This window comes from Mchenga conophoros, linkage group LG23 (assembly GCF_057382185.1).
Source record: "Mchenga conophoros isolate Kocher_MC1m ecotype Shallow Benthic linkage group LG23, M_conophoros_male_GT1.1, whole genome shotgun sequence".
NCBI lineage: Eukaryota > Metazoa > Chordata > Actinopteri > Cichliformes > Cichlidae > Mchenga > Mchenga conophoros.
In genome coordinates this window covers 26025634-26048733 of record NC_140547.1, presented here as the reverse complement: position 1 = coordinate 26048733, position 23100 = coordinate 26025634, and the positions used below count along the sequence as shown (strand labels likewise).

At 40.4% G+C, this 23100-nt stretch overlaps 1 protein-coding gene across 1 annotated transcript; it reads left to right on the top strand.

Annotated features, from left to right (window-relative positions):
• Window positions 1-644: 644 nt before the first annotated feature.
• Window positions 645-22902, top strand: LOC146547370 (major facilitator superfamily domain-containing protein 6-like). The gene is made up of 7 exons (XM_085264561.1): window positions 645-922; window positions 2936-4439; window positions 9712-9809; window positions 11957-12118; window positions 12283-12381; window positions 13139-13425; window positions 19715-22902. Exons 2-7 carry the CDS (start codon window positions 2938-2940, stop codon window positions 19937-19939), a joined length of 2373 nt encoding a protein of 790 aa, XP_085120687.1. The 5' UTR covers window positions 645-922; window positions 2936-2937; the 3' UTR covers window positions 19940-22902.
• Window positions 22903-23100: the final 198 nt, after the last annotated feature.

The following is a 23100-nucleotide window of genomic DNA, read 5'->3' as shown; positions in this document are numbered from 1 at the left end:
TGTATGTTTTGACTGCGATTAATGGCACTTTCCCCTTTAATTGAGGCACTGGAGACGTTTAGGCGGAGTCGCTTTGTGGTATCAAGTTGCCAGAATTTACACCTGGCAACTACCGGATGTGACGAAAACTTAAAAGCACAACGGTGCCATCAGCTTTGAAAAAAGTAGGCTCACAAAACACACAAAAGTAGCAACATTTTTGTTAAATAAAATGAACAAATGTTTTTTTTAAACTTTCTAAAACCGAACATGTTAACTTTTCTAAAACAATTTCTTCCCCAAGATCCACTAAGAAATGTTTAATTTCTAATTTTAAACTGTTTTCCCCTTATTTCTAAATACTGTACCAATGTGCTTATGGTAACATTTTATTATGTGTTCCTTGAACAGATTACAACATTTTTTAGACTTAATAATTCAAAAACAAAACAAACAGTAAATTATAGAAAAACAAAAATGAACTTTATTCAGTCTTTCATTTAATTGTGAAATTTAATTTAAAGGTTATTATTTTATATTTCTGGGAGGAATTACTCCAAACTATTCAATAATTTAAAAATAAACACAATTTAATAAAACAGAATAAGGTAGCGCATACGCATGAGCTTTATTTTGGAAGTCTCGGCCTGTTGTCGTAGAGGTCCCAATGGCGGGCTTGACCGCGGCGTCTCTGTTTTCTGGACAGGTGGAAGCTCCGGTTTGACGAGCTGCCGTTGTTCTCAATACAAAGACAGGCGGAGACGAGAAAGACCTGAAATTCCCCCCGAATTAAAACATGAACTTATGTCGGAGACTATAAATATTTTACAGAAAATAAAAGCGGTAGTTTGAACGTTTTTTGTGAAAAATGTCCGCAGGAGAAGAGAGAAAATTGAAGAGAAACTGCGCAGTCATAGTTTAATGGGAGCGGTGACCTGAGCAGGTAAGAACATTAGTTTGCGTTGTCGTTAAATTTGTCCTTTATTTTAAATTGAGTCTCGTGAAATACATGTTTAAAACGTTTAATTTAGGTTACATGGTAGAAGTCCTGACATTCGGAGACACTTCCTTTGTGTTTAACCGGGTTTAAATGAGCGCCAGCACTTCCTTAGCACTTCCTTAAATTACCCCTTAAACGTTCCGACTTTGGTTTGTTTTATACAATTTAGATAACCCGTAGTTTTGTTTAACATGTCTGACACTTCCGCGGAGACCATCACTGATAGATGGACGGCTTACAAACTGAGTCTGAGGACCTCCAGAGGTCGTATGTTTGCTGAAATATCTGTATTGGTGACTGCTGCTCAGCTTTCAGTTTTATTGTTGTCACGATACACAAGTGGATCTCAAAGTAAGGCTTAGGGACCGTCAGGGAGTCTAACCTGGCCGTCTTTGTATAAAAACAAAATATCAGCACCTTCAAAGTACATCCACAAACACTGACGTTACACAGGTCGGATTATAGTACCAGGAACTCGTCCATTTAGACTGATTTAATTTGGACATGGGAGAGTGTACAGATTGTTTTAATATATGTGAATACTGTGACACAGAAATATGATGATTTCTTTGCTTTTTACCAATTTGAACGATACTCTACACATTTAGCCCCTGCTAGTATGGATTATATTACCTAGCACCCGTCAGGGCCATTTAAAACACAGAATGAGACTATTTGAACCTTTTATTCTACCTCTGAATGCTTGGATTCACAGTTTTTCTAGCATGTAGACCTCATGACACCATGTCTAGACCATGTACCACTACCTTGGTACTGTTCTAATCTGGATTATCATTCATTACCAAACCGTTTCAATAAATGTTTTGAAAAACAGTTTGACATGTCTGTAACACAAAACATATGATTAAAGAGAGTTTTTTTCTTTTGGCTAGTGGACCACATTAGACTCGATCTAGACCATCACCTGCTGCATTTAGACTCTTTTAATCTATAGATTATGTAATCAAGAAAACATCCAGGAGAGTTTCAAATTCAGATTCTGTGAGACTTTTGTCCCATCTGGAACCAGATTACTTGATAGCTTTTAACCATTTGGTTGTATTTGACACCAGGTGTAGATCAAAAATAACTACATGTTAGAGAACAAAGAGCATAGAAGTAGTGCGAAGGACTTGGTCTGAGTATAGAGTCCATTTGTTAGTGGTCTGAATGATGAGGGCTACTCAGACCATGGCTGGTGAGGTGAGTGTGCAGGGATGGGGTGCGGTGTTAGCTGACAGTCCGAACGTCTTAGGGGAAGAAGCTGTTTGTGAGTCTGGAGGTGTGGGACCTGATTGACTACCAAAGGGCAACCGGTCAAACAGGTGGTGGGTGGGGTGCAGGGGTTACCTCTGATGGTCCTGGCTTTCCCGAGACAGGAGGACCTGGTGATGGTGTACAGGGGTGGCAGAGGGCAGCCATAATCTGGATTATATTACCCAACATAGGTTCAGGTTAGGAGCTCTGTTTAAACCGTAATCCTTAAATTAATATTCCATAATGCTACTCTGAATAGATGGGTTTTTTTTAAAGCAGCTTGTCTACAGTATTCAGAACTGCCTAAATGTTCCTCCAGAGGCAGATCTATTTATACCGGTTGTTTGATTTTGGCCACAGTCAGACAAGTATTGTTTTTGGAAAGTCTCCAGAGAACTCAGCCCTTTCACAGAAATACAAAGACATGTCGTGATCAAGGTTTGCTCTTTTTATTGTTTTCTCTCGTAGTCAAACAAGTTATCCACAAATGTTCTTTTTCTGTTTTAAAAATTATTTAATATTAAAACATTTCTCTTAATCTTTCAGGTTATTTCTGGGTGTTATTAGCAGATTTCTGGTATAACTTATATTTTAGCAGAAAACTACTAATGATGTCTCACAGTGAAGTAGTTACAAGATGAATTTAGCCTCATTTGGTTACTCTGGCGTTGCTCTAACCCTCATTTCCTTATCTTCCAGATATGCCAGCCGACGACAAGGTTGCCATCCTGACAGATGATGAGGAGGAGCAGAAGAGGAAGTATGTCCTCGCTGAGCCATTCAACACCCTCTCCATGGCCCAGCAAGAGGATGTCACAGCGCCACCAGGACCCGGCTCTGACATGGCACGTGATCAGGTGGCAGCAGTGGCGGCCTCACAGCCAAATTCCATGGACTGCTGCGAGAGGACGTGCCTCCGCATCAACAGCCACCTCCTCATCTCCAAAGTCTTCTATTTCTTTTTCTATGCCGCCTACGGCTCGCTGCACCCCCTGCTGGCCGTGTATTACAAGCAGCTCGGCATGTCAGCCAGCCGCAGCGGGCTACTCGTCGGCATCCGCTACTTCATTGAATTTTGCAGCGCCCCCTTCTGGGGTGTAGTGGCGGACCGTTTCAAGAAAGGAAAAGTTGTGCTGCTGTTTTCCGTTCTGTGCTGGTTAATGTTCAACTGCGGCATCGGGTTTGTCAAACCTGCGGAAATGATATGTGAGGAAAAGGGAGCTTCTCTCTCCACGCCGCTTCCACCCGTGGTAACGGTCCAGCCTCAGGATAATGTAACACAACCAAGCAACTCCACCAACCACACCAGAAGTCGGCGAAACGTACTGGAGCTGCATGTGGAGCATTCCCACGTGCTCCACAGGCTAGAACGTAGTGTGGATGCCAACATAACCACAACATACTCTCCATTTAATTTACTAAACACCACCCAGCTCGTACCAAACGCCACTCTGCAGACCACCACCAGTTCTGCTCCAGCACCTGAGAAAAAGTACCAGATCATCTACAACAGGGACCAGGTGGAGTCCATCTTCCTGCTCATCCTGCTTGTCATCATCGTGGGCGAGTTCTTCAGCGCTCCCGCCGTCACCATCGTGGACACGGTGACCCTGCAGTATCTCGGTAAAGCCCGCGACCGCTACGGCCTGCAGAGGATGTGGGGCTCTCTGGGTTGGGGTCTGGCAATGCTGCTGGTGGGCATCTGGATTGACCACACTCATATCACCGTGGCGATCGAAGGCACTGGTTGCGCTGTGCCCGATTTTCGCCTTCACAACTACCAGCTCGCCTTCATTGTCTTTGGTGTTCTGATGGGTGTGGCGTTGATTGTGGCCACTCAGTTTTACTTTGAGAAAGGCGGTGAATACCAGCAGGAAGTTCCAGAGGTGGTGGAGGACTCGGCGAACACTGACAGGGAGTCAGTCACTTCAGAGCAGACCCCCAGCAACCCCAACACCACCCAGGAGTTCCACTACAGTGACCTCCTCAAGCTGTTGTGCAGCGTGCGCTACAGCTCCGTCCTCTTTGTCGCCTGGTTCATGGGCTTTGGCTACGGCTTCGTCTTCAGCTTCCTGTACTGGCACTTGGAGGACCTGGGCGGGACCACCACGCTCTTTGGGGTCTGCTCCGTCCTCAGCCACATCTCAGAGCTCGCTGCGTATTTCACCAGCCACAAGTTCATCGAGCTCGTGGGACACATCAGGTAAGAACAAACACTACAAGGCACCAAAGCTGCTCCTACATATACAGAGATTTTCTCATCACACATCAGTTAGTAGCTGGTAGTTGGTCGCTAAAGAGCATCCCAGGTTCCACTTGCCTGGCTAACCGTAATACCACTCTCTCACTGCCAGTGTATCCTTCACTTTCATTGGTTGTTCTTTAGTCGCTTGCTTAAAAATTTTAAAAGGTTTCGCACACTTTGCGTCGTCAGTGGTTGTGTGGCTTGTTGTCATTGACATTTTCTGTTGTATGTTGCTGCTAGCTGCTTCCTGTGTTGATATTCCTTAACCTCCTAAGACCCAAACTCATTCATTGCATGCTTTAATTTTTCTTTGCTATTTGGACTGATTGGGACCTGATGAATGTAAAAACAAAGAATTAGCAGATCTTTTTTTTTTTTTTTTTTTTTTTAACCTAAAATAAATGAGATCCACATATGAAGACATTCGTTATAATTTTGATAGAACAGTGGCAGTATAATGTCCTCGTAAGTGGATATCAGGCCCTTGTAGGGCGACCGTGGCTCAGGGGGTTGGGAATCGCATCTGTAACCGGAAGGTCGAGGGTTCGATCCCTGGGCTCTCTGTCCTAGTCGTTGTGTCCTTGGGCAAGACACTTTACCCTACCGCCTACTGGTGTTGGCCAGAGGGGCCGATGGCGCGATATGGCAGCCTCGCTTCTGTCAGTCTGCCCCAGGGCAGCTGTGGCTACAACTGTAGCTGCCTCCACCAGTGTATGAATGTGAGAGTGAATGAATAGTGGTATTGTAAAGCGCTTTGGGTGCCTTGAAAAGCGCTATATAAATCCAATCCATTATTATTATTATTATTATTATTATTATTATTATTATTATTATTATTATTGTAGAGCAAAATTTCGTATTTTGGTCTACACAACCCAAAATGTGATGTCCACATATGTGGCCGCCAGGTCTGAGGAGGTTAAGGCTGCTTGGAGATCACGTTTACTTTGAACTTTTTTCTTTTTTTTCTGACTTTTTTTGTCCCAAATATTTTTGTTTTTGATAATCATGGGAACCAAGACAGAAACATCTGGTAATTAACTAATGAAGTAATGAATTATTTACTAATTATTTATTATCATGCTGTTAGGTTTCACATAGGTGATGTTCCCCCTTAGATACACAGTACTATCTCTCCTTCTGGGCTATTTAAAGAGCCAGTTCATCTGTATTACCATTGCTGGAGCATGAGTTCCTTTTTCCTCGTGTTCAGCTGCCTCTGATCTAACTCTTCCACCATTAAATCAAAGAAATCTGTAAGCTGTTTAAAAAAAAATCCATCTTCTCAAATAAATGACCAAAAACAACTTCCATGCTTTCTTTAAAGACTTTTTAAAAGCAAAAACTCTTGATCAACCGTTTAAACTGTGCATTCATAGCATTAATGGTGGGTCCAAACAGTTCAGTCATCGCCTCGCTGTGTTTGGTGTCAGAGCTGTGACAAGTGAGCGCTCCTCTTTGGGACAATGCGGCCATTGGATTCAGGGTCGGACCCTTCGGGTAGCTTCGACATCTGAGAACAAGGGGTTAGATTTCACAGATCCATCTATGCTGTTGACTTTCAAAGAGCTCTCAAGTCTACGCGAGGTGAAGATGGAGCAAATTTAGCTGAAGTACTTAATAAATACACCTGCTGGGCATGCTGATATTTCTGTTCCTCGCATTAATCAAAAGCCTTGTACGAAGCCACTGATAGTTGGGAGCATGCAGCAATTACTCAGACAAAATGAGGCAGTCGTAGAAGCTAGACAAGGTCTATAATGTAACTGAATAATGAATGATGAGCACCGTTTCTCTGGTGTCAGACGTGGAGTACTTTCTGTTTTACTTTTAGAGGCCTCAAAAGAGAAGAATTTACTCAGCTGTTCACTGGCAAAAAGTGAAAATAGTGGGACTCTAACTGACATGACTGTGACTGTGGTTACCAGACCTCCAGTTAGCAACGAAATTTTTATTCATAATGTTTCAGAGTATTTCTATTCCCCTCAAGGCTGCTGATTATCTTAAACTACACACATTTCACTTTTCCTTTATTTAGAATAACAAAAATACAGCATATAATATAAGTTAGTACATGAGCAAAACACAGGGCATGAAAGTAGTAATGTCTTTGTTACTCCACTGGGAGTTAGAAGATTAAAACTGGGGAATATTTAGACTGATTTAACTTTAAAGTAGAAGCAAAAATATAAATAAACTGAACAGGAATGCTCACTATGAAGAGGTGCTTATGCAAGACATCAGTGGGGATTTTCACACGGACACAGATCAGAAGCTATTTGATTTCAGTGCCTCGGACAGACAAATCGGGCACATCATCGCCATAAATGTCAACAAACAGGGAAAAAAGCAACAATAGGATGAAAAACCATCCAGCTGCTCGCTATCTCAGATTTTAAATGTTGTAACATGTTGTAGAGCAATAGTTTTCAAATTTTTACATCAACATGAGACGAGGAGTAGGAAGCTGATAGAGAGGGAGAGCTTCAGCTGTTTGAGGGTCGGTTTGTCATTTTTCTGATCCAACTCATTCCTCAGATCAGCATCTTCCTCCTTCATACAGTCCTATGACAGATGTCCACGCTTGTAAGCACTTTCCAGAATTGGCGCCTTGGGAACTTCTCCTGGCCACCATACGGCTGCGTTGACGTGACAGACCTTAACTTTCTCTGTGATCACACTGGGGACTTTTAGTTCACTTTCAGAGCTGATGGTAGATTTTTAAGTGACTAGAAGCATTAGCAGAAATGTTTTTGGAAGTCATCTTTGCTTCTTGAAGCTGTGAAGCCTAATACCATTTTCCATGTTTCATTTTAGCCAATCAAAAGCAGCTTGCTGTGTCATTATTTCATTATGTGTAAAATCCAGACACACTGGTTAAATATATTAACAGTAGCTCCTTTCTGTTCATATGCATTGAAACCTTTAGAAATTTTAAAGCAATGAGAACATTTCACCTGTTTTTGAAAGCACCTTTTCACAGAAGACAGTTACAGCCTTTACAGGCCCACAGGCTGTCTGGCTCCTCTTAATCTGCATTAGTGACTCTGTGTGTGTATATTCAGTCTCATGCAAACACGCCCTTCATCTTCCTGTGTTTTCAGGATGTGACTCTGTCTAGTAAGCACACTTCCTGCTTCACTGCAACGTCTGAGCAGCAGCTTCCTCTCTGGTGGTCACTTGCTTTCATTTTAACCGATGAGAGCACGTCAGTAAGTGACCTCGGGCTGAAGGTTTAATGTGTTGACCCTTTTAAACCGACCTGTTAGCACAGAGAGACCATCTGCTACTGCTCAGATGGGCTCAGTTTAGCACTTAATGGAGTCCATCTTAGAGGACGGACTGAACTCGCAATGTCCAGAATCTAAAGATGTACTTTCTTGTGAGGATTATCGCAGTTTCCCACCACACCAAATCAGATATATTAGCTTTATGTATTTAATGTTGTTATTTTTAAAGTTTCTGTTCTGTGCTTTGTTGTAACACTTGAAATATTTTGGAGGTTTAGATCATTATCAGACAACAAGGCAGCCTGAAACATCATCACAACTTAATTCATACTTCTTCATTTGAATACTCTTTAGAATATGAGAGGGAGAGGGAGAGAGAGAGAGAAGGAAATGCCGATATTGGGCGCAAAGAGGGTGCTGCAACAAAAACCTCTTTGTAATTGCTTTACTGTGGTTGCCTGTGGTTTGCATGGAAGATGCCGACTTGTCTGCAAAAACTTGCCAACTACTCTCTAAGCGGTCGTGAAGCTGTGAAAAGTATGAAGCGACCCATACAAGGAGTTGTGCCCCTTTGAAATGTTTTTGAAATGCAGACTATTTGGTGTCATCCACGTAACCAAAGCAATCGAAACAAGATTTTTGGTGCAGCGCGCTCTTTATAACTATCCATCCATCCATTCGCGTCCGCTTATCCTTTTCAGGGTTGCGGGGGGCGCTGGAGCCTATCCCAGCTGTCATAGGGCGAGAGGCGGGATACACCCTGGACAGGTCGCCAGTCTGTCGCAGGGCCAACACACAGGGACAGACAACCATTTGCACTCACATTCACTCGCACATTCACACCTATGGGCAATTTGGATTAACCAATTAACCTATCCCCACAAGCTGCATGTCTTTGGACGGTGGGAGGAAGCCGGAGTACCCGGAGAGAACCCACGCAGACACGGGGGAGAACATGCAAACTTTATAACTAGTTTCATAATAAAGGCGGCCAACCAGTTTGGGGATACACATTTTTCCCCATCAGCCAGAGGTTGCCAGGAATGACGGTCCAATCTCTAGGCCTGTGTGGCTGAGGCCTAACAGCTCTCATTCGTTGTTATTATCTTTGGGAAATGCTGACAACACGACCTTTCCCTGTAACGTTGTTTTCAGCGAGAGAGCTTGTCGAGCTCAGTGTTCACACACCCAGAGAACAGAGTGTGTCTGTGTGTTCAGTAACGCTTCAGCTGATGAGCAAACATTAAAATAATCCCGGTGATGAGCGCGATGAACTCGGTGCGTGTTGTGCTGTATTGTTCTCGAAATAGCAGCACAAAGCCTCCTTGATGGGTACGAACAGCACCACAGAAGAAGAACAGAAAGCTTAATGAGGCGAACAGTTAAATACAGGCTCGTATAACGAAAATACTTTTTCCTGTTTTTGTAGCAACAAAAAACCACCAGGATAATTCAGTCAGCTGACTTTAAAGACTTTTTACCAGCTTGAGTGTTTGTCAGTTTTTCAGCATTTATGCTCTGTACCATTGGGTCATAACTTCAATATTTATTGCAATAAAGAAACAGTTAAATAGGACAAATTATTTTTGTCTGATACCCAAACTGCAGCAGGTTTGGGTTTAAGAAGAAAGGCAAGCAGATCCAGACGAACTGTTGCTCGTTTTTAGTTACAGGATGAATTTGTTGTCTTTGCTGACGTGGAAAAAAAAGAACAAAGCTTAAACAAAGATTCAAATGATGAACGATTATACTGACTGAAGGTGTGGCCTTATCACAACCAGTTCATCCTAATGGTCATACTTGCAGTAAAACTAAGAATCGGGATGCTTACAGGATAGAAACAGTTGAAGACATTTCTTCAGTCCTTGGAAAGATGTTATTAGGATTTAAAAATGCATATCAGTCTTACCAAACATCACTAAAGCAAAGAAACAACAGCTCAGGATTGAGTTGGTAATTCATTGCAACAAGTCTCATGCTTCTTCTCTTTCCTTCCTTAGAGTGCTGTACATCGGGCTGGCCTGCAACACAGCTCGCTACCTGTACATCTCCTACCTGGAGAACGCCTGGATCGTCCTGCCCATGGAGATCCTTCAAGGTAACCTTTTCTCTGTCTGTGTCTGCAGGGAGTATTAGGACTTCAGGACCCAGAGGACAGGGCAGGCCAGGAAATGGCTTTGTTTGTCCAGCATGGCGCCTTATCAGACAGCGTTTCTCTTCCTACAGTATCGCTGGTTAGCAGAAGGCTGTCAGGGCTGCAGCAGATGACAGAAAGCTGTAAAGTACGAGAAAAAACTGAAGGGAAGGGAAACGGCCCGGATTCTCAACTGCACGATCTGTATTACTCTGTGTTATTTCCTTTATTGTAGCAGCATTGCAACATACAGAGAGGATATTAACAGAGGTGTTGTCAGAAAGCATGTGCAGGGCGCTGCCGGACTTGAAAATAACAGAGAAAAAGTCGTCTTTCTCGGAGTCACGAATCAGTCGAATGCAAACTTGCAAACCATGTGTCACTTTTTTCAGCCCGGATAATGAACGCTGGCTTTTCTGTGCAAGCAGCAGCTTTCTCAAAACAGGGCTGATCAGTTTTAAAAAGGAAAAGACTGATTATATTATGTCATAGGTCCTGTTTATGAGCGGTTTGTTTCCTGTTCGGGAGCTGCTGCGGTTTACAGAACACTTAGCAGTAATCTGTCTTCAGTCTTCACTCAGTCAGTTCAGTTTCAGATTCACAGTTAGTGGAAACTAAAGCCACAGTTAGCAGCAACACGGATTTATGCATACATTTAAAACATTTTTTTTACTAGATATACATTTTGTATTTTTATTTAAGTTTTTTTCCATTTTTTATTTGTATTTTTGTAAATATAATTATTTAAATTGTATTTTTTATTTTGTGTTTTTATGTTTTTTAATTTTGTGTTTTTAATAGTTTTAATATTGAATAGAATATATATAATATTTTTATTATATATTAATTTGATATTTTTTTTATATTTATATTCCCATCACACCATATGAATTGGCATCCCAGATTATTAACACTGTATTTCTAATTTATCTTTGACTTTATTTAAGCAATGCAAAGTAAGGTGAGAAATGCAGTGTATACAATAAAACTACAGTGAAGACTTGAGCAGTGAACAGCTGCTCTCTGTGGCTCACTGGTTTGCATGAGACATCCGCCCTGAGAAAACACCTCTGCCTCGCAGAATAAACACGTGAAAGCTGCATCGGGGCTTCAGTTCTGAGTGCTCCACCTGTTGGTCCAGCGTTACGCTGAGTATGACACAATTTCAAAAAGTCTAAAAGTATATTTAGCATTTGCAACACATGTGGTGTAAAAACAGGGAGGGCTGAGGCAGCCTACTTTTTACCTCGATGCGATTAGCTGGTCTGCAGAGAGGAAGCTGAGGTGAAGAAATAAAACTGTCACTGCAGGTTAATTAAACATATATGTCAGCATTTATTTATTCTCCAGAGTCCACAAATGGTTGACACTTGGCAGTGGAGAAGTAAGGACAAATAATTTAACTTGTGATATTTGATCTTGCAATGCATGAAAAGCCAAATTTTCATAGACTTTTTTTAAATTCCACAGTAGAGCAATTCACTTACTCAAGTGCCAGGAAGAAAAAGGTGAATTAGAAATAGATTTAGATAATAGATAACAATAGAAAAATAAATAAGAAAGAATGCAGCAGTCAATATCTGCAGGTTATTGACTCTTGATTGGAGTTTGGAGGCAGCACAGAGAGCCAATCTTTGTCTAAGAGGAGGCTTTAATGTGTGGACATTAATGCTGCGAGGTACACAAATGCATTATAGAGGCAACACTCTGCATGTTTAATATCATACACTCATGCAGGTCTGCTAATATGAATGCTGCTATTAGGGGTGTTAATAGCTTTAATATAGTTTAAATTCTGCATCTGTGCTTTTCAAATGTGCCCTATAGTCCACTAATGAAAGTTATCCAAGCTTCATGACATTGACTTTAAATGTGATGAAATGTTTAAGCAAACTTATTTTCGACTGAAAGTGTTTTTAAGTTGAAAATCTGGCCAATTGTTAAAAAACATAATAATTTCAGAGGCTCTGCCTGTATTTGTTCAACACATGCTGCTGATGTAATGACTCTAAAGCTGAGATGTTGGAGTTAATTGATTACATCAGGATGCTTGAGTTTATTTAGATCCAGATTCAGCTGTGACCCTTTGTATGTCCCTGTTTGTCCTCCAGGTGTGACCCATGCCTCAGTTTGGGCAGCTTGTATCTCCTTCCTGAGCGCCGCGGTCCCGTCGGCTCTCAGGACGTCGGCACAGGGAATTCTGCAGGGCCTGCACCTCGGGCTGGGTCGCGGCTGCGGAGCCATGGTCGGAGGAGTATTCGTCAATTATTTTGGTATGAAACGAGCACGTGAGGCGGAAATTGCCTTGCAGCACACTGGCTAATGTTTAAATGCAGTACCGGTGTAGTGTAAGTTGTTTATTTGAGCTGCTTTAGGGTAGGAAACACAGGAAATATATGAGTTCGCCTTGCTAATGGTTTCTCTGTTTGCTCTGCAGGTGCTGCAGATACGTTCAGAGGAATCGGCATGGCCTCCCTCGTCATCCTCCTCATCTTCTCCTTCATCCAGTGTCTGACCGGAGACACTGAAGGCAAAGGTGGGAAAAATGCATACAAATAAACAAGATCGCAGATATGCACATTAGGCTTGTTTTGTATGTCACTAAGTAGATTGCAGGTTTATAGTGTCTGCAATATTTAGAAAACTAAAGCATTAACTAATCTTGTCTAATAAGAAGTGTAAGAACACAGCATAATAATCACCTTCTAAAAGGAAATTGATGAAAAGTAGCTCCATAGTGTTGAGGTGTACAGATTTGCCTAATAAGTGAAAGATTCCTGGTTTGATCCCAGGAGGAAACACTAATGCCTTGACCTTAGCCCCTTGTGGATAAAGGAGCAGCTTAAAAATTAAAGCTGAAACTATGTGATCCGCAGTAAACAAAAGCTGTGCTTCCTGTTGATATTTTGAGCCGGATGTTGAATCACGGCTGGTCATGTTTCCACTGCTTTTGCTGGGTTTGTCCCTTGGGGTTGGGTCTAAGTGTGTCAGGATGTTCATGAGTGACGTGGATTGGTGCAGTTTTACAGATAATGTGGTAATGAGAGGGCTTTGATCGAGAGGAAAGTTCCTGATTTACCAGTAGGTCTACATTCTAACCCTCACCGGTGGTCATGAGCTCTGGAGAGTGGAGGAAAAACTGGAAAAGTATGTCTGGAATACCCTGCTCTAGATTAGCAGAACAAACTGTTTTAACTGATGCTTTTGCTGTGACATGATACACATTCAGATCCTTAAAATCTATATTTTTGTGCCCGTCGTTTTGTGTTTCTTCCCTCTGCACCTTCTTCCAGAGGACAAAATGCTAGCAGAGAACATCCCTGTGCCCTCCAGTCCAGTCCCGATCGCCACCATCGACCTGGTGCAGAGTCACGCACCCGACGGCAGCCCGGCCCCAGTGCGACAGGCTCCCTTGTTGCCAGTAAGGAAGACTAAACATCAGGAGGATCAGGAGGACCCGAACAGGCCGGCTTGGATGCTTTCCGGTGCCCCCTGGGTCACCATTGCCTTCGCCTTTGTCCAGATCAAAGAGATGATCAGCCTGGCAAAGAACAGCACTCGAGACCCTCACCCACTGCAGGTGAACAGACAGTAGCCAAGCAGAGTTTTAGTCATGAGCACATGAAAAGAAAAGCAAAAATCTGATTTAGGAGATAAAAATGTGAGAACTGGTCATTTCGGAAGACTTACAGTAATGTTATGTTTGGTTCAAGTTGTGGGAATATTAAACTGGGACTCTCCTGAATAGTTTTCTGTCTTCTGCAGTCAATTTAATACAGTTTTATTTGTAGAGCGCCATATCGCAGTATCGGGGGCCTCAAGGTACTTTATACTGACAGAATCTAAAAGCCGCAGCACGTCTGTCACTCTCTGAAGCCTCAGTATAGAGGCTTCAGAGAGTGTATAGACTTTTAGCTCAGTCTTTTTAGGAAAGACGAAGCAAAAAGGGTCGGAAAAGTGGCTAAATGTAGCGACAGCTCTGTCGGCAGTGAGGTGAGCTGAAGCGTTTAGATTTCCACATTAAAGAAAAACTAAAATCAGTGATTGCATAGTTGAGAATTTGACATCCATATAACAAATATGTGTTTCCCAGAGAATTGGATCATTTTTGTTGCGATGGTGAGGCAGGATCTGCGTGTAGATGTTAAACACTTTGTTAAATTAGTAAATGATACCGTTTTTAATTAGTGATAATAAATAGTGGAGCACCAATCAGCTGCTGCTGTAGTCTTCATTTCATGGACGTACTCCATCTCCAGTGCAGCTGGTGATGCTAGTCCTTGTTCTGTCAAGCTGGAGGTCAGCCCCACACATCCCAGAAGGTGGAGTTTCAGTTAGAATAAGCAGGGAATAAAACCTGAGACAACTCTATGCCACAGCAGCAACCTGACCTGGTTGACCCGGACTTTCAAAGTAAGAGTGAAGTCATTGTGCGCTGAATCAAACATGATAAATGTATTAGTGTGTATACGAGGGGTGATCAGAAAGTTCTGAGAGCAGATACCTGAATATCAAAAGCCTCACCTGATTTTATCTTCAGCTGATCTCTAATCAGATCAGACTTGAGTTCTCAGACTGTTTTCAGTGTAGCTGCTTTTTACAGAAGGGCCTGTTACGTCCGTGTGTACTTGTGGCTCTGTAATGTGAGCTGGATGTCCTCCACTGCATCAGAACACTGATCCTTCAACTTTGTGCATTTCCCAAAACTGGAACTAAAGTCACAGGGAGGCAAACCTGGTACACGGGGCAGGAGGTGAGCGAGACCTGTGTTCAGTGCAGTGGCAGTCGGCATTGGGAGCGACCTGCGTGGTTGTCCTACGCAGAGCTTTACAGACAATCATCTGTGTTGTAGCTATGCATTATCACCAGCAGCTTTCTCAAAATATGTTGAACAACCAGTAATCTGGGCTACTTAAGCTGCTGTTACTGCTGTTCTTTAGCTTAGAGCCATTCCCAAGTTTATTTTGGGCTGATGGTTTGTTCCATATTACGTTCCTTCCAACTAATGGTGGGATATACAAGCAGTTCAAGATCAAAAATAAGTCGACTCTTGATTGGAGTTTGGAGGCAGCACAGAGAAGCCAGTCTTTGTCTAAGAGGAGGCTTTAATGTGTGAACATTAATGCTGCGAGGTACACAAATGCATTATAGAGGCAACACTCTGCATGTTTAATATCGTACACTCATGCAGGTCTGCTAATATGAATGCTGCTATTAGGGGTGTTAATAGCTTTAATATAGTTTAAATTCTGCATCTGTGCTTTTCAAATGTGCCCTATAGTCCACTAATGAAAGTTATCCAAGCTTCATGACATTGACTTTAAATGTTGTGATGAAATGTTTAAACAAACTTATTTTCGACTGAAAGTGTTTTTAACAGCTAAACACAGGTTAAAAAGTCCAAAAGAAATCTGAGCAGAAAAATTGGGTTTCAATTTTAGGATCGATCTCAAATGGTTTGATCCTCAAGAATGAAACCAAAAGGATTGTCATTATCATCCAAATCAGCCTGTTAAAGTGCATCTGAGCCTACAGCAGGCATATTCAAAGTAGTTTAACTGAAGTAACCTAACCGTTGGACATGGGTGTCTGTATGAAACCAGCAACTGGCTGTCAAATAAAACAAAGAAAGTATAATCCAGCAGTTTTTCAGCAGTGCTTATTATTAATTTTCACATTGACCTGGAGGGTCAAGAAAATACAAAACTAAAACTACACCTTTTAATTATTATTTTTTTAATTGAGCTTAGTTTAATGTAGTTAAGAAAAGACTATCTTAGCTTCAACTTCTTTTATGTCCTGTTCCCTGATTTTCTTCAGACTTCTGCAGCTCGTCTCCTCAGAGTTTATGAATTCTTATAGAATTAACTTGTATAAAAAATTTTAACAGTGCAAATTTCAAAACTATATTTTCTGTATATCGGTTTACATGTTTAAAAACTCACAAGAACCCAAAAGTCTGAAGCCTGTCAGAGCTTCTTGTGCTGATTGTTTTATTTATTCATGTTTTTTTTTTTTTCATGTTTCTTCCCCTCACGGGTGATCTTTGCTCCTGTTCTAGCACATTTTCAAACCTACAGCATCTTATCTGCATGATTTATCATCACCATCTGCTATACCCTGTTGTTTTTGTGAGAACTGAACAAAGTCCTTAACTCAACATAGCCAAACGCCAGCGTTAATGCTTCTAAACTGATGACTTTTAAGCTGAAAACTGCCCGAGACCTGGCATTCATTATTAGATGCAATCCGGGTCAGCCCGAGGCACGAGTTGCTTTTTGTAGTGTGTAAGTGGTCAGACTGTGACTTTCAGGAAGAGATCTAAAAATAGCAGCCAGCCTGTCTGGTTAAAAGAGGATATTCCTGATGAGGAATTTACTGGCGATCCAAACAGGAGTAAAAACAAATCAGACTGATCGACAAGTATAAAAATAAGAAAACGGTTAGAAGTGAACTCTGTCAGTTATAGACATCAGCACGATTTAAATCAGGGCAGGCTTTTGATTTGTGGACATTTTACACGGTGTGTAATTTTTTTTAATAGCCACATGCCGCTGTAGCTGCTGTATTACGAGGCGTTGTGTAATAGTAACTCACTGTTTCCATCTGTTGTGTCTGAAATGTCTCTTCTTCATGCTTTAACTCATTAATCTGACACTTCCTCCTGACTGGCTGCCCACACACACTGAAGAAAGGTGAGATGGTGTTGCGTGCAAAGGTTGATGGAAAACTACTGTGTGTGTGCGTCTGTGAGGTGGGGGTGTAGTTCAGGATTTTCTGTGTGTGTTTTCTCATGCATGGGGTGATAACAGTGACTCAGGCATACCTGTGTATGTGTGGGCGTGTACATGCATGTACGTCTTTGTGTGTCTGTGAACCGCCCACACCTGACTCTTGACATCATGTGATGCGCTTACATGTATGGGTTTCTCCCCGGTGATGTCACCTCCAACCCCACCCTCTGGGGGTGGGGCCTGAGGTCTGCTTTTGTGGCCGGGAGCTGATCTGAGCTTTACCCCTGACTGATGAGGTATTTAGATAATCTGTGCTCGGTAAAGCAGCTACTTCAGTCTTTTGTTGCTTTGATGGCACTACTGGTGTCTGCAGAATTTCCCAAAACAATATATTCTGTTTTTAAATATAATATATCTTTAAAACACAACTGTTATAGACTTTCTGGCCAAAACGCATTTAATAATTTTCATAGTTAAAAAATACTTATATCATTTTCTTTGCTGAGAAAAGAAGATGATATGCATAAAATAGAATTTGCCTTCTTTTTTTGCTTTGCAGCTCTTTCTTGTGTTATAAAAATCGCATGCTTATTTTCTTAACGTTGGTGCATTTTCACTCACATACTGTTTTAGCAATTTAGACTTTTTATTGTGTGACCATAAAAGTAGGTAAAAATGTGACCTGCCAAAGTATCGCAGATGCAAATGAGCTTTAAGCTAACTCTAGTACAGTAGCTCAAATAACATTTATGTTAGTATTGTACACAGTCCCTTTCAAATAAAAATAATGAAAAAAATAACCTAAATATCACCTGTTTGTTTTGGGACTCAATGTTGGCATCTTGGCCAAACAGTGAAACACTGCGTTCTCAACTAATGCTAACAAGCTTTTATTACCATAGACTATATGGGTGCATCACACAACCTGTTAATTGTGCTAAGTGACAGACTAATTGGAATATAACTCACCAAAACCACAGCATAAACTACTTGGATGTGCTGTCTCTAACTTTAGTATCCAGATAGATGAGTTATAAAAACAAATCACCATGCATACAGTTTTTATGAAGAATTATACTATCCAAAAGAGGGGGGGAAACAGAATTAAATGTATCCCATTTCCTTGTTGCGATTACACCACAATAACTGTGTAATGTTTAAGTTAATAATTACAATTGCAGATAAAATGATGTAATGTTTGCTATGGGAAAAATGAGCATATCTTTTTTTTTTTTTTTCCATAATGTAGCAGCCGTGCAAGCAAATAAATCAGATTTTGTCAGAGTCTTATTTAATCAATTTGATCTGAAGATTAAATATGACTCGTAGCTGCACTTTGCTCTGAGTTTAGTTTAAACACAGTAAAATAATAAAAAAAATAAAAGCCATGCTGAGCAGTAAATCCCCTATAAGGGGATAAAACACAAGATTTTCATTAAAGCTGCTTTCATCCTACAATTTTCAAATGTAGGATGAAAATTATAACAGCTTTTGTATCACTAAATTCAATTTTAACAGTTAAAATATTTTTACAAACAGATATAAACAAAAAAAAAATCTGTAAAACTGCAAAAAAAAAAACACCCACATCTGCGAAAACAAACACCAATGATGTTAAAAATAATGGAAACATATGGTGGACATATATTTACTTTATAATGAAAAGCTAGCTTTGTTTAATATTTTGATCCTTTTTTTTAATGCAGTTAAATTTCTTCATTTTCGTATCCTCACCGGCTTTTAGGGAGATTTAAAGCTCCTACTTCTAATCATTTTTCCACAATATTTACTATCATATGACAGCATTTCATTTAATTTTCTTAATCTGTCCTTGATAAATTTAAGTTACATTAAACCTGTGTGCAGTATTCAGTGGCTGTGTGATCGCAGCTGCTTCTTATGACGAAGGGCTAGCATTTTTAGTTACAAGTCAATGTCTTTTTTACAAGTTAAATAGTGTGGGAGTGAGAGTCTGTTTGCAATACTGGAGTTATGAAACTGTAAAACACTGCAGTAAGCTCTGGGAGTAAACACAAGCTCACATCTAGGAGCCACTTTTGTCGTTTTTGTACAATAACTTCAGGCTATTTAATGAAGTTACGTATACTATGACTATTTGGTGATTACAGGCCTTCAATATACATACAGATGCACAATTTGTAATACATTCAAGTAAATGAGATTTACTTATTTAAAAAAACATTTATGCCCTTTTTAAAAACTGAAGCCAAATCAATTTTACATCCACAGCCAAAAATCTGATCTCATGGAAAAGCATCATCTGTAGTTAAATGACAACATTCTAATGTGTGTCCAGCAGAGGAACAGGAACCAGAACTGGTATCCTGGAGGTTCGATCTGTTTTCCAATGATTTAACAGAGAAAATATCAAAAAGACCCTTTAAAGTTTCGGGTGAACTTTAAAGGGTCTTTAGCATCTGAAGGGTCTCATTTTTACCTACATTTTGGTACCAGACCCATCTTCTAGTTTTTTTCCTCCTGGGTCAGAATAAATGTCTAATGTAGTCATATTTGAACACACTGAGCATTGCTTATGGCTCTAAAATGTAGAAACAACATCAATAATGACATGTTCTATATAATAGTTTTAACATCACTCGAGAAACTCATCGAGGTTGAAATTTGGTTCAAATCTTTAAAATTCAAGCACAGAGGTGTCGTTGCAGTCGTGCAGCCTCACTAACAGTGTGGGAAATCTTTTTATTCATTAACCACCGACAAACACATTCAGACTGCACCGATGTTGCCGTCCAGCCTGAACCGTGCAGGCTCCTTAGAGCGCCTGGAACAGAGCCAGGACGAGAGAGCTGAGGTCTGAAGATGACCTGGAGGCAGTCAGAGTAGCAGAGGAAGTTCAGGGAAGGTTACCCAATTCTTAAATACTTGTCATAGTTAACATGTTATGTAAACAGCTAGTGTTAGCATTAGCACCCTTGTATCCATGTCTTTGTTGGCTAGTAACAGCTCAGGCAGGTTTTTCCTGCTAGCATTTTGTTGGAAGCAGTTAGACATGATCTAGCAGATGTAACCTAAACTGTTGTTCGGCAATTGTGCCACATGTTCAACTGGCTTCTTGCCAGCCGCCCTCAATGTTTTTGTTTCTCATGTTGCTAGGTGCATAATGAGCGGGCGGTGGCTGAGTACGAGGCGGTGGCAACTTCGCACAGAAACTCGAGCGATGACGGCGCACACCCGCCGAAATCCACCACGGAAACTCCCACGCAAGCAGACACCGCCCACACCTCACACACAGACTCTGACAAAGACCAAACGCACCCTGCGTCAGACGGAGGAGCGCCCAAAGACAATACGGTCTTCACAGAAGAAAACCCACATTGAGTGTTCATTTAAAAACTATTGAATGCACACACAGAGGGCTTTAACCCCAGTGTGTTTCATTACTGCAAAGTGACCTGTCTAAACAAGTTCATCTGTCCTCTAGTTCAGTGTTAAAATCCTATTGTGTGGTGAAGTGATTCCTCTGCAGTTTATAAACACTGTGTCCAGATTATTCTAAAAGCTAGTGTAGTGTGTACATATGATTGTGAAATGGGGGATTATCCTTGAATACTGGAAGCAAGCTGGGAATGGTTTAATTCTAGAGGTGGAGTGGTTTCTAAACTTCATTAATGGATGGTTTTTGCAGCAGGTTTGAAACTGATCTCTGCGCACTGCAACACCTTCCAGTGGACTGTGAAGGAAATTCCTTCATTTGTAAATGTGCCTCTTGATATGTTATTTAACTTAATTTACGTTTAAAATGGGAAGAAAACTGTTGAAGTGTTTTTAAAAGAAGTAATGATACAACGTGCAGCTTTGACTGGACGACAGCACAAATGACTTCATGGGATTTTAACTTGTGGCAGGGATTTTTTTGTTTTGTTTTGTTAATTCTACTGTAATACAAGAGTTCTCAATCTGAATGTGCCGTAGATCATTTTCATGGCCACGCTTCGAATGTGTGGAGCTAAATTCACAATAAAAGCCTCTCAGTTGTGTCTGGCTGAGTGCTTTTAATTTGAAGCAGCAGCATAAGTAACTAACCGTGAAAACTACCACATACTGAATGAGAAATACAGCAAACAGAAAAGCTTTACAACAAGTTTAAATTCAACCTGTGATTACTTAGTATACAAATGAAATCAGAAACATTTTTTTTAATGCACATAAAACGGAGGCTATCTTTTCTACTGAGGGCCTGCTTTTCTAAAAATCAGTGTTTATTTTTTTCTTGGGGAAGTTTAACCCATTTAAGTTAATGTATCATTTTAATGTTTCTCTAAAAGTTAACTAATGTCTGTTGTTCTGGAGCTCTTTCTACGATCCCCAAAGATTTCTGTAATTTAAAAAAATGTCACCTTTCTCTTCCCTCCTCATAGAAATGACCTCTCCTTTCTCCTTTTCTTTGTAGAGTCATGATGAGGCACAACAATGTAAATTTAGAGGTAAATAACAAACAGTAAATTATACATTACATGTGCACACTTTCACCAAAGTTTTGTCTTTTTTTTTTTTTTTGTGTTCTTCCCCTACGTTTCCACTGTTGCACAAAAAAAGGAAACCGAAATAAAACAGTTGCATAAAATAATGAATCAAATTGCAAATACTGCAAATATATTGGTGAAAAAGTGCATAAAAATCAGGCAAATCTAGTTGCAGTAAAAATAAAAAGTTTATTAAAGAGAATAAATAAATTAGATTTTTACTGATTTTCTAATACTTTGGTGATAAAAATTTGAAATAATAATAATACGCACAGCCTGTGACGGCACACCTTCACAGTGCGTGAGTAAAAATTAATTTGTGAAATTTCTTGAAGATATAGATGATTTCTCCTGTGAGAACTTCTCTGATTCTGACATGCAAATAATAAACTGGTGCTTATTAAAATTGGGTTTAATTCATTCAAGCATAAAATGAGTGTAGACAGTCTGTAACCATAACTGTACAATGAGAATGATTCAGGTTAATGCAAAGGCAACCACATGAAATATAATTACAGTTCAGGTAGTTAATGGCACCGTATTATTCGCAAGATTATCATGTGTGGTGTTAACACAATCTCCATATTTCATGTCTCAAATGTCGCGGGAATAAAGCGAATAACCGAGACATAAAAGAAAACCAGAACGAGCTCTGTCACGTTCAGGGGGATGGTAAATTAGTTTGCCCCTCATATGACAGTTGACACTGATATAGCTATAATGTGGTTAGAAGAACTATCTGAAAAACTGTTTATTACAAAAACAAGTACTGTTGGTTGTTAATGTATTTTTTACATAAGCTTACAATAATTTGGTTACATCTGTGGTCTGTCTGTTGGGAATCGCTGTAATACTTAAAACTGTATTTTTCAAATTCCTTAAATACATTTAATTAATTTTTTTCAGTGCCGTTTCAGGTTGTGGGTACCTTAAAAATGGACAGAGCTGGAAATGGGAAGAATATTTTCATTCTTGGACTCTACTAGAGTAGCTTTGTATGATTCACAGTTCAAAATAATCCGTATTTATCTTAAAATGGGTCTCACTTCATCCCTTTGACCAGCCTGGGAATACACTGCACTCACTTAAGCGCTTTGATTCCAGCAGACGTGTTTCAGAAGTGTCTCTATGCTCGGGCGTAGAAATCAGATAAAGTTTCAAAATAAAAGACCCAGAAGATTACATTTCTAAAACACTCCTGATGTGATTTGAAGGCATTGCAGCATCCCACACTCAAACCTAGTGTATCCCCAGTAGGGATGATAATATGTAAGGACGTCTGCTCTTACTGATATCATAAAGAGCAAAAGAACTGATAAGATGGCGTTTGGAGTTTGCGGCTCAAAAGGGTTGCTTGTACATACGTTTTGTCCATGTTTAACGTGGGTTTTGGCCACTGGAACAGAAGATGGATGCAAAAATGTAGGAAAAGCAGATTTGGTCCACATAAAGACGTTACATCCTCTACCTTTGTTGCTCCTTGACAAATCAGATTGTTGAAGTCTCGTGGGAGGAACTGCTGAGTGTTAATTCTCGTCAGAGCTCACTGAAGGAGCTGTGATGAAGAAGTGCCTCTTCTTAATCATCATTATTATTCTAACTTCTTATGATGCGATGTTGAGCAAAGACCCCTTTACTGTGCTACACTACACTGCCAACAGCTGACACGCTCTCTGCTTCCTGTCTTTTATTTTCATGCCAAATAGTTTTCAGTATTGAGTGTTTTTGTGCCGTATGTGTAGGAAAGCCTTAAAGACGAAGCTATTCGATGTACTGTAATGATGTGCGGTCAATTAAAGGACTTTTGGAAATGGCCAATATCACTCCTTTATTACAGTAATCATCCAGTTTTAATTAACTTGATGTAAATGAGTGTGTAAATGAGTAGCCTTATATTGCTTTTCTTTCACAGGTGTGTTTGGTGTTGAGTAATTTGAAATATTCTGGGGTATTTTTAATGTATATGAACTGCACTGAATCAAAAACCAGATATGAGAATAAGCCCCAAATTTCTCT

What these genes read in the sequence shown, in the direction of transcription:
- LOC146547370 (XM_085264561.1), top strand. Translation starts at nt 2,938, where the DNA reads ATGCCAGCCGACGACAAGGTTGCCATCCTGACAGATGATGAGGAGGAG. An exon ending in GAGCTCGTGGGACACATCAG is followed by an intron (nt 4,440 to 9,711) that starts GTAAGAACAAAC and finishes TTCCTTCCTTAG; the next exon opens with AGTGCTGTACATCGGGCTGG. An exon ending in AGTATTCGTCAATTATTTTG is followed by an intron (nt 12,119 to 12,282) that starts GTATGAAACGAG and finishes TTTGCTCTGCAG; the next exon opens with GTGCTGCAGATACGTTCAGA.